Raw genomic sequence first — 12,245 nt, 5'->3', positions numbered from 1 at the left:
GTTTTGTCAACCCGCCACCAAGACATGTGTAAGGATATAAATATTTACAGTATCATAATGTGAAATACACATTACAGTGACCCAGCACACATGCCTTATTTCTCAATAATTAGAGCTTATTTTAGTTTTAAAATTAAGTAAAATAACTCGGCCGCGAGGTTTCCTCAGAAAATGAATGAAAATCATTATTTATTCAGGATGTGTTTTATATTCACTGTTTATTTATGCGTTATCGCTACTGGTTTTTATTACAAAGACATTCATTTACATAATTATTATGTTTGTTTTTTAGCCATCGACTTCTTTTAGTGTGCTTTTTTAAGATTTCGAGAAGTCATGCGATTATAATTGCAATATTTTTCAATAAGTTTGTGCCATATGGTGTTGGCACATAAAGACACATAAATCTATCTATTAATTGTTGATTTCTTAAAAAGCGAATTCAAGAACAAGTCACACGGATATAGAATTTATCCGTAGTGATACAGATTATCTTCTTTGAGGGATGCCAGATTTTAGTCATTTATGCAGTGCGTTAAAATAATCTTTTTCAAATATATCTACATACAATTTAAATGGATTTAGATAAAATAGGGTACAAAATCAATCAATACGTAAATAAGATTTATAGCTTATTTTGCTTTCTAAACATCGTCTGCCAATTATATATATACAAACAGAAACAAACGTAAAAATTTGCCATAATATATTATTCAAAATCTCCTGACTTCAAAACAGCTAAAGAATTGTCTTGTGACAGTTTCGCTATAAATCTAACTTTTTGTTGGCCATAGCGCCGCCCTGTGTTTAGAACGGACAGACAGACAGCCGAATTCTACAATACACTCATTATGCCCGTCGTTAAGTATTGTCTTGTCACCTTTTAAGTTTCGCCGCTTTGGTGAAAGCCACGAAATGTGTAAAAAAATATATTTTTACTAATTGTAAATTTAAATTTTTCGTCCTCTTGGCGGTTCTCCTCTAATCCCGGTCAGTAATCGGGGGAAGAACTTTGGGTGTGCCTTTTGACCATGAGCCTGGAATGATAGTCAGGTTTTTACATGATGCAACATACGTCTGACCGCAACCTTTGTAGGGGAATCAAACCTACATATATTTTGATAAAAGCTACACGAGATGAATGTGCTTTTCATCACCTTTTGCGACTATGGGAAGGAGGTGAAATAGTCCTTTTCTAAAGTGCCGGAAACCACACGGAACACCGCTGTCTGTTTTGTGCTTTTTACTCTTATCGTGCAATAAAGAGTTTTATCTATCTATTTATCTATCATCTTTCATAGTCGCTATTCTCGTGGCCCCGCGAAACAAGTGTCGCACGGCGGCCGGTAAAATTATTTATAACGGCGGCGTCCACAAAGCGAGTTATTGCGCCCATAAATACTAAAACTACAAGGAAATTTATGTTACCCAACCTTGCCGACCTGGTTTTTACATTAACACTTAAATACAATAATTGTGATCGCGATCAAATATGTGTCTCGTGTCAAAAGTAAAAAAAATGAAGGTGTACTTACATAGGCGACTAAGGGATAGGCTTACAAACTTGGGATTCTTTTTTAGGCGATGGGCTAGCAACCTGTCACTATTTGAATCTCAATTCTATCATTAAGCCAAATAGCTAAACGTGGTCATTCAGTCTTTTCAAGACTTTTAGCTCTGTCTACCCCGCAAGGGATATAGACGTGACCATATGTATGTATGTATGTATGTGTACTAACATTGCCAACATTTCATTATTTTAAAATTTCTAGATCCAAAATAAATATTAATTGAATTTTTGTATCCATTTGAAAAGTATCAAAATCCATTATCAGCTGTGACGTCATCTGAAGTCATCATCAGAAGTTAGTTACATGTCGAAATCTTCTGCTGCTAGCTTCAATCCAATAACTGACAGTCTTATTGGTCAACTGTCCAGCAAAATAACAATTCATAGGTTATACAAAACATCTGCTGTCACTGTCAATAATGTCAAATTTTTTCGTTTTGAAAGAATTCTCTTCAAACCATGACATTGGCAGAATCACCAAAAGTCCGGTGAAAGCCATAATTTAGAAAAAAAAAAAAAAGAAAAGACTGTTTCGTTGGCAAAGGTTTAAAACTCTACACAGATGACGTCATCGAGTCGTTACTTCCTTGCGCGTACTAACCTTAATTATTGCAAACATAAAATATAATTGGTTAACAAACCTCATTTAATTAGTTGTCTTAATTACGGTTAGAATGTCATAAAATAATATTTTTAAAATAATATGTTAAAAATTTGAAAGGTTTTCAAGTATTTACCTGTTATTCAATTCTTCTGCGCCGTGTGGTTCTTGGCACCAATGAAAAAAAAAAAGAATAGGACCACTCCATCTTGTTGCCACGGATATCGTAAAAGGCGACTAATGGATAGGCTTACAAACTTGGGATTCTTTTTTAGGCGATGAGCTAGCAACCTGTCACTATTTGAATCTCAATTCTATCATTAAGCCAAATAGCTGAACGTGGCCATTCAGTCTTTTCAAGACTGTTGACTCTGTCTACCCCGCAAGGGATATAGACGTGACCATATGTATGTATATGTATGTAGAAATTTGTAATGTTTTCAAGTATCTACCTGTTACATATCTTGATCAAATTAAGGACGTCCTGGTAAAGGGTCAGGTCAAAAGTACCCGAAACCGCCGAGTTTGCATGAAGAGAGTTATGAATGTGGATGAAGCAAAGGAAGTATGCAGGGATCGTGGCAAGTGGAAAGAGGTAGTCTCTGCCTACCCCTCCGGGAAAGAGGCGTGATTTTATGTATGTATGTATCTACCTGTTATTTTATTCTTTTTTCGTAGAGGCGAACGGTTATGTTATATAAACGTCCTATATACACGAACCAAGTAGTTGCTTCGTCATACTTATTGCTAGTTATACCCAAATTGACAAAGGGAGGTAGGTAATATTTGTATTATATTTTGTGAAGGTAATTTAGTTCACATTAACAGATTGTAAAAGTATTTTCACAAAGTCAGTGCCTATTAAAATTTACAACACTAGGAAGGATAATACAGCATACAAAAGCACAACTTTATTTTTGCAGAAAAGCAAATAAACCCAACCACATCTGTAGCCGGAAAGATGAAAGAAATATATTGTAACAATATTACTTTCGGTTTATTGTGGGACTAGCTTTTGCATTAAATGTTTTAGGCGACGGTCTAGCAACCTGTCACTATTTGTCATTTGTCATTACAATTCCTGAAACCTTCATAGTCACAAAATAGGTACTAAATATAATACGACCACTACTTCGGCGAAGCAGGCGGAGCAGGGGGGTGCAGCATTAGGCATAAAAAAATTGGGGAGCCAATAAAAACTCATTCTAAAACCCCTAATAAATTTTTAAATCAAGCAACAATACCATTGTTTTATGAGCATGGCGCTTTCAACACGGGCGGTCTCTTTTTTGACAACTTTTTCTAGGAGTACATTGAAAAGTGAATATTGATTTTACAAAAATATTCTGTCTGACAACAGATAATACCAAAAAAAAAAAGAAATATTTATCTATAATATACTCAGTAAAAATTTTGGAAAGAAGAATTAGAGATGTTATTTAAGAAATGTCATCTTTATGTACCTTTTTCGATAAATTGTTTTTGTTTTTGGGGAGGGAATAACATCTAATATGATAATAATGATGATTACGCCACGCCATAAAATCACGCCTCTTTCCCGGAGGGGTAGGCAGAGACTACCTCTTTCCACTTGCCACGATCTCTGCATACTTCCTTCGCTTCATACTTATGTAAATAAAAATAATATATGTATATAAATATGAATATGAATTTAAGACACTCAATATAATAACAATAATAATATAACAGATAAAAAAATAAATTATCCAAATTAAAATCCTATTGAAAATTTGTAACAATATGTTAAATAATTTAATCGTTAAGTATTGAATAAAATGTCAAGTGGCTGTCAAAATTAAACATCCGTCAGAGAGACAGCATTTATATTTATATTAACAGCTATATCTTTACACAACCGATGTTATCTAGCATGCGTGTTCTTTTAAAATATTTAACAACCATAGCAAATGTTACATCAGTTTAAAAACTGCGTCAACAACTCGTAGACTTAACAAACAACCTTTGATCTCGCCGCCCCACACAACATTAGTCAGGGCTCAGAAACGTCCGACATTTTTTTTTTTTATAAAACGTCTGCTCTGTTTTTTTTTTTTTCAATAATATGTTTCCGTAACTCATAATTGCGGTTGTTTACACGCGAATAATTTTCTATTAACAGACGCATTCGGATGAAAGATTGTAAGCCTATTAAAAGTCTGTTAATTTTTTATGCGTTGTCGGATGATGTTAAGGATAAATTTTGTTGATGGATAAATAATTGGTATAGTTAAAAATTCATGCAATTAATTTTGATAGTACAATTCCTTTGTTGGAATAGATTTTGCTTATTTAACTTACATGGACATCATTTATTTGAATTTTGTTAAATATTTGATTTCATGAAAATAGCTGAAGACTAAATACTTAACAAAAAAAGTTATTTCTTCGCTAAAATTTAATATTTAAGACTTTCTTAATATTATATTTTTTGTAATTCTTTTATAATATCATCTTGATTGTTAATGATTCTTGGTGATGTCACAGAACCAAATACGAAATTTGTATCATTTTTAAAATATCATTCGTGTCATAGCTATCCGCTGTGTAATATTCATTTTCAAGATAATAATTTATTACCTTCACATAAATTTATATTACCTAATAACAAGTTATTTTTGCACGAACATATTTTGAAACATAAACAAAAGTACTAAAAGCAAAGCGATAATTTGCTAACAGCCATGAGCAAAATGACTTTCACTTAACATTGTAACTAGAAACAATATTAGCACTATTCCAGTCACGTTTTAAACCGACTTGTTCCAAAACAGGCGTTAAAACCCTATGTAAATAAACCTGGAAAATATTTTTTTTATTTTATGCATGGGACTAAACTTTAATTTATTACTGCCGTGTTAAACCAATTTTTTGTTCTTTTTTATATTCTAAGATTTCCCAGAATATAAGAAATATGTACTTTTACTTTAATCTTTTAATGCTTTTGCGGATGTTCAGCCAGTTTTTATATTTTAATTGTTTTATAATAGTCTAGTCGATTTATCATAATACTAAAATATAATTTTAAAAGAAAATAAAAGTTACTTGAAATATTTTACATTATTAAAAATGTTTTATGTGAGAAAAAGTTCTGTGCTGATCTAAATCCACAAACACCTTGTTACCACAGACCAATCAATAAGTACTCTATTTTGAATCACTTTACCATCCTAGTTAGTTTATCAATACATTTTTCTCGACTTTAACCCGAAACTGCCGCTCGGAACCTCGTATAAAATGTACCATTGAGGCTGCAATAAAAATGTTTTTTTTTGTTTCGCGTGTCCGGACTCTGTCAAATATATTACGACCCGCGGCGTTATTTACGACGCCTGTCGTCCGCCCATACGTTATACTTAGTATCTTTGTTTGGACACAATAAGCAATATTTCTAAAGGGGCCGCCGTCGCTCGCAGCTGTTGATATGGGTTCCCAAATTGACATATTTAATTTGATCGCTACGGAGGGTCCAACCGTGTTTGACAGGTTTTACTGTCGGATCAACATTAACATTATGGACTTAGCGTTGTCAATAAACCCAACTTCCTAGTAAACTGAAAAGTTTAGGAACACGTGTTGATACATCAAACGAAAACTATGGAACAGATCGATTTCCCTCTTTGAACTCGCTGGAACAAAGCCGCTCGTAAAAGTGTAAGTAGTTTCGAATGTGTCAGTGAGTGCGATGGCGCTAAAAGAAAGAAGCGCTGTCGACGGCGTAATAAGAGTGCCGTGAAACAAAAAGCTACGGAGTGGTCGTTTGGTCAGGCGAGGTAGACGCAGTCACGCTCGCGGCGTCTCAAAGGGAACCGTCATGGGTGGCGAGCCACCAACACCATTGCACGTCTCAATCCGCACCCGGCTGCCGGCCATACCACCTTTCCTTTTTCCCCTACCGCAATGCAGCTATGTGTCGTTTCCGCTTTATTTTTTCCAACCGTGCGCTGCAGCGGAGATGTATAGCTTACACGCTCTAACAAAGTCTTTGGATATGCCTGTCTCTGTCTCGCGGGGCCGCGGGTGCGGGGTATAACTTGTTAGCGGCTGGTGGGGTCGCGTCTCTCAGAGTCGTCTCGAGAGCCGCTAAGGACACACGCGTTCATTCAGTTTGCCGCGCTCCGTGAGAGAGTATTTGTGTGTTGCTTGAGGCATTTCGTGACTGCGCTGTGAAGTTTACAAGTGATCGTAAAAGTTATCTCCAAATGGTCGTGCTTGAAGACGGAGGAATGATGACTACAAACCCTAATCAATATTTACAACCTGATTATCTAACGCCGCTTCCATCCTCTGTAAGTATTTCGTAAAAATTTTCGACAATTCTGAAATTGAGAATTTTTTTCTCATTTATTCTACAAATACAACATAAATATTTCAGTTTTAAAAATATAGTCATTTATAAAGCAATTTTATCTTCATTTATATGGTTCTAACAGAAGTTTGAGACAGTAAATTGTAAAAGCGACTGAAGAATTTTAAAGAAGTTGCAATAACACTTTATTTAAAATAAGCGACGCCATTTATTGTTTTATTATATAAATTATAACATTTATTTTTCTTTGTTACAGTTGGATTCGAAGAAAAGCCCACTTGCGCTTTTAGCGCAAACGTGCAGTCAGATCGGCGCTGACACTTTGCCGACGAAACCGCTTTTGCCGCCGCTTGACAAGAAAAAAGTGAATAGTGTTAGTGAATCAATTAGCCGTTCATCTCCAAATAACAATATGAATAAGGACAAACCCCGTTCAACTCCAGAACATAATAAACATTTAGCATTCAAACCGTATGAAACAAATGTTGTAACAAAGAAACCAGAAGATACAAGACCATCTTCAAAAGCTAGTTCCGACAGTTCCGATGAGAAAAAATCGGGAAAAAGTACTCCAGGAAGAAAATCTACTCCGCCATCTACAGAAAATGGAAAAAATAGCCCGTCGACTGAAAACAAATCCTCTCCCGCGGGTTCGTCTGGAACGAGCCCAATAATCCGTTCCGGATTAGAAGTTTTAGGACACGGCAAAGATCACCTTGGTGCATTTAAAAACTTACCTGGACTGCCTGGATTTAACCCTCTCGCTGGACTTTGCTGCCCTCCGGGAATGGAGCAACATGGAAATCCCGCATTCAGACCTCCTTACGCGGGTGCTCCATTCAGTGCACATCATGCCGCTATGCTGGCAGCCGCTGCCGCATTCCCTGGCTCCTCACCAAACCCTTATCTCGGATATGCCAGAGTTAAAACACCCGCCGGCGGCGAAACCCTAGTTCCAGTATGCAAAGACCCTTATTGCACGGGATGCCAATTTTCTGTCAACAACCATCACTTACTAATGAGCAATGGATCATGCCCCGCCGGCTGCACGCAGTGCGAACATCAAAAGTACAATTTAGCGATGGCAATGGCCCTCTCCCAACAAGGAGCGGCCGCGGGCGGTCTCCCTTACCCGCAACTCGGTCGACCCTATGTTTGTAATTGGATTGTTGGAGAATCATACTGTGGCAAGAGGTTTGGAAACTCAGAAGAGCTTCTGCAACATTTGAGAAGTCACACGACGGATGGTGCGACAGCATCGACCGCGCAGTCTACTCAACCTTCCTTGTTGAACCCCTTGAATCCACTTTTCACAACTGCTGGCCTACGCAGTGCTTACCCGACGGCTCCTCTTAGCCCGTTGTCGGCTAGCCGGTACCATCCTTACTCTAAAGTCGGTCTCCCTGCGAGCCTTGGTGCTTCTCCTTACGGTGCCTTCAACCCAGCACTCGGACCTTTCTATTCACCATACGCCATGTATGGTCAGAGACTCGGAGCAGCCGCAGTGCATCAGTAAATGGAATGCAGTGAATTATTAAAATGTTTGGACTGGTAAAATTTTGTAATGTCCAATTTTCTTCTGTGATATTAATAGACTCTAATTCATGTTCTAAGGCGTAAATCGCCATGACAAATTTAGTGATTAGTGCAATTTATCATAGTTATTTACGTAAGTGAACTTGCCGACGGAGTTGCTTCTACGCGAGTAATTTAATTGGAAAACTCTGTACAGCCAAATGATTTGTGTAAATAATAATCTATATGTTTAATATTAAATGAATTATTTCAAATATATCTACATACCAAAATTAAGTTTGATTTTATTTATTGCTGTCATAAATACTTCCCCTAATTGGCACCGTAACAAAATACCGACCCCGAGCGGCTGCCATTTGTAAATGTTACAAAAAAATAACAAAGTCGGCTCAACGCCATTAGAAGTGCAGGCAGATTCAATAAACGAGCTTCTGAATGATTTAATGCTCGCAATAAATAAACATTAAAAGGTTTTCATAAAACGCACACATTAGAAAGTATAAAAACTAAAGATCAGAGAGGGAAAATAATAAATTTATCAACGTCACCGGTACGGCTTTCTCACAGGCGTAATAAACAGATCAGAGTGATTGATTAAAGCACATCTAACACATTAGAGCCGTCGATCAACAAAGAAAATGGTGGATATAAAACAACAGATCCCAAACACCCATCGTGTTCATTGAAACGGCTCACGAAATTTATTTTGTTTCGTACAAAAAGTCTCTAGTCGTTAATTTTAAAGCCGTGAGCTGTCAGCTTTGTTCATGTCAAGTTTTTTTTTAACAAATGCTATTTTGATTAGGCCCATGTCATGTCGAAAATTCAACTGTCAAAAGCATAATTGGTGCGACGAAGACATTTGGACAGGTGGCGGAGTAATGGACGACAGTCGCTTATGTTTAAATTTTGACGACAAAATTATTGCGATCTTTATTCTTACATTAAAAAGAATAGTTCACCCACAAAAATCGAAAAAAATTATTATTCTAGAATTGCTAATGATCTTGTATAAGAAATTTAGATTTAATGTAAGAAAACGCTAAGTAACTGTAAATTTATGACGATAATCAATTTGAATTTAATGAATAGCATTTGAATTTACATAAATATATAATTTTCTTATAAATTAAGATGATCACCAACAGTTTTGTTGACTCTTTATCATACTAGAGAGATTTAAAAGTGATATGAAATTTTAATCCTTTAAAACGAATTAATTATTTTTTGGACTGATTAGAATGTTAAATGAGTTTCATTTATTTCAACGCAATGGACGGAAATTGAAAATGGATAAAAATAATGATAGTCACTTAATTCAATTTGTATGTAATTTGGCATAATTTTGTGATATCAAATACGTATTTACAATAATTAATTTCTTGCCATTGATTGAGACAAACCATTTAAAGAGATCCAACTATAACTTGACTTTTTATCTTGAAACCTAATATAAGTAAACTTTTTTAAGTTTTCAGAAATTTACCGACCTATAAATAGGTTAAAAAGGGAAATCATAACACAAAATCTATAATTTATTAACAAAACATAAAAATATCATACTATTTAATGGAAAGATACAGATCTAAGCAGTTTTATTCTACGAAAAACGTAATAAACCTACATTTGATAAATGAAAAAACCGTTCGGCTGCAATTTACCACATAATAAATGTTTGGCGCAACCTAACTCAATATCAGTTTAGTGTTAAATTTATTGCACTTTGTTTTATTAAACATGTCATTTCGGCTATAAAATAAACTATTAAGATAAAGTGGCACGACTTTGACATAGTTTTACAATATTTAATGGACCTTCAGCGCAAGTGATACTACTAGCGCCATCTGTTGAAAATGTGACGAACTTTTCTTCTCTACAAACAACGTGGATTATGTTACATAGAAAAAGGAATCATAAATACTAAAGTATAAACCTAATAAAGTGAATAATAAGATTTTGCATTAAAATTTTAACTACCTACTTACGACTTCTGACTGACTTTTATATATTTTTTGCCAATAGGTTTTAAAATTAATAGGCACCGAATTTGAAAATACATTTTTAAATACATTAAATTAGTCACAATTACATCAGTATTATTACGAGTAGAATATAACTATGCTGAAATGCCTGAACAATGACATTCTTTTATTACTTCTGTTTAGTTATTCATAAACTATCAGACTAAGTTAAATTTATACATCTCAAATGAAACTTTAACACGTTTCGCTTGATTTATAGTTACATTAAAAGTTGAAAGGGGCGCATAAATTGTATGATATTAATTGAGGTAATAATGTGAATTTTATTAATGTGCGATTCGAGGCAAATTTATAAACAGATTGTTGCTTTTAAACTTTTATATTTAATAAGACTTTGACATATAAAAAATACAAGTGCTGGAAACTATAAAAATAAAATAAAAAAAATCATTTTTTTTGTAACATCATAAATTATTAATATTTTTGCCAATTATTTAATAATTTAAATCTATGATTTTAACAAGATAAAATTAACAATGTTTATCCCATGTAACCATAAAAAGTTTAACAAATAAAGGTAAAATGTATTAAAATATGAATTTCAATATTAAATAAATACGGCATTAAAACATTAATACATACATTATATCTATCAGATATTTAACATAAAAAGAAGTCTTGACATGCGTTAATTTTTATTTATTTCTTTATAATTAAATATAACAACTTTTTTTAATATTTAAATTGTCAAAACCTACTTTTACATAAATTTAATACAATATTATAACATCATTACTATTACAAGCATCATAATGTATTATTGTAATGTACGTACTCATCTCAATAAATAAAATATGATAAATCTTTCAATAATAAATGTCAATGTGTTCTCGACCTGAACATGTCGAGGTATACAACCAAGATTAACTTTGACAGATGCTTTCAAAGATTGATGCCGTAAAATGTAATCCATGCAGCGAAATAACCAATTACGATTACCATAAACATAAGGTGAGGTAAATTAACATAATTTACATGAATTATGCATGCGGCTTTTATAGAACCCGTGAATTAGAGGGTTGAATGTGACCCCGGGCCGATGTTATTATACGAAAATACACGACGGATATTAATTTCAATTATACAATGTTGAATTGAAATTGTGTCATTTTTATTCGATCTTAAAATCTCATGTGCACAGGGGCGTGTTGGTCCCGACATTAATGTATGGGAGTGAAAGTTGGGTATGGCAAAAGAAGCATGAAAGCAGAATAAATGCAGTGGAAATGAGAGCGTTAAGGAGTATGATGGGTGTGAAATTGAGTGACAGGATAAGGAACAGCGTGATAAGGGAATGTTGTGATGTGAAAGAAGATGTAGTTACAGGAATAGAAAAGGGTATGTTAAGATGGTTCGGTCATGTGGAGAGGATGAATGAAAGCAGGTTGACTAAGCAGATATACAAGGAGAGTGTGGAGGGAAAGGTCGGAGTGGGAAGACCTAGACGAACGTATCTTGATCAAATTAAGGACGTCCTGGTAAAGGGTCAGGTCAAAAGTACCCGAAACCGCCGAGCTTGTATGAAGAGAGTTATGAATGTGGACGAAGCGAAAGAAGTATGCAGAGATCGTGGCAAGTGGAAAGAGGTAGTCTCTGCCTACCCCTCCGGGAAAGAGGCGTGATTTTATGTATGTATGTATGTTAAAATCTCATTTTTCAAAAAGTTTTCTAAGTATTTAATGCTATAAATACCTAACCTCATGATCTTATAATACATACATACATATAAATACGTCTATATCCCTTGCAGGGTAGACAGAGCTAGCAATCTCGAAATACTATAGGCCACGTTCAGCAGTTACGCTTAATGATAGAATTGAGATTAAAATAGTGACAGGTTGCTAGTCCATCGCCTTTAAAAATAATCTCAAGTTTGTAAGCCTATCCCTTAGTCTCATTTTCATTCCTTTTACGACATACATGGGAAAGAGATGGGTTGGTCCTATTCTTTTTTGTATTGGTGTCAGGAACCACACGGCATATTCCTCATAATGCTTTAAATGGGATTCGAATCCAGTACCTACTGTGTCACACACAAACACACTACGTCGCCGTCAAAGCATATGAAAAACTCTTTAATAACAGTAATAAATGTTTAAAATTTCATATGGGTAACGCGACCTTACGTATAAAGGCCTTTGTACACAACAGGAAATTTGACAATGCGTG

At 34.7% G+C, this 12,245-nt stretch overlaps 1 protein-coding gene across 1 annotated transcript; it reads left to right on the top strand.

Moving 5' to 3' along the window:
• Nucleotides 1–6,237: 6,237 nt before the first annotated feature.
• Nucleotides 6,238–8,310, top strand: LOC106130265 (zinc finger protein Noc). The gene is made up of 2 exons (XM_013329073.2): nt 6,238–6,478; nt 6,755–8,310. Exons 1-2 carry the CDS (start codon nt 6,392–6,394, stop codon nt 8,012–8,014), a joined length of 1,347 nt encoding a protein of 448 aa, XP_013184527.1. The 5' UTR covers nt 6,238–6,391; the 3' UTR covers nt 8,015–8,310.
• Nucleotides 8,311–12,245: the final 3,935 nt, after the last annotated feature.

Source organism: Amyelois transitella, chromosome 9 (genome assembly GCF_032362555.1).
Source record: "Amyelois transitella isolate CPQ chromosome 9, ilAmyTran1.1, whole genome shotgun sequence".
NCBI classification, from domain to species: Eukaryota; Metazoa; Arthropoda; class Insecta; order Lepidoptera; family Pyralidae; genus Amyelois; species Amyelois transitella.
This window is presented reverse-complemented; position numbering and strand designations above follow the sequence as displayed.

Coding starts and splice junctions, on each gene's coding strand:
- LOC106130265 (XM_013329073.2), top strand. CDS start 6,392: ATGGTCGTGCTTGAAGACGGAGGAATGATGACTACAAACCCTAATCAA. Junction 6,479..6,754: donor TAACGCCGCTTCCATCCTCT/GTAAGTATTTCG, acceptor TCTTTGTTACAG/TTGGATTCGAAGAAAAGCCC.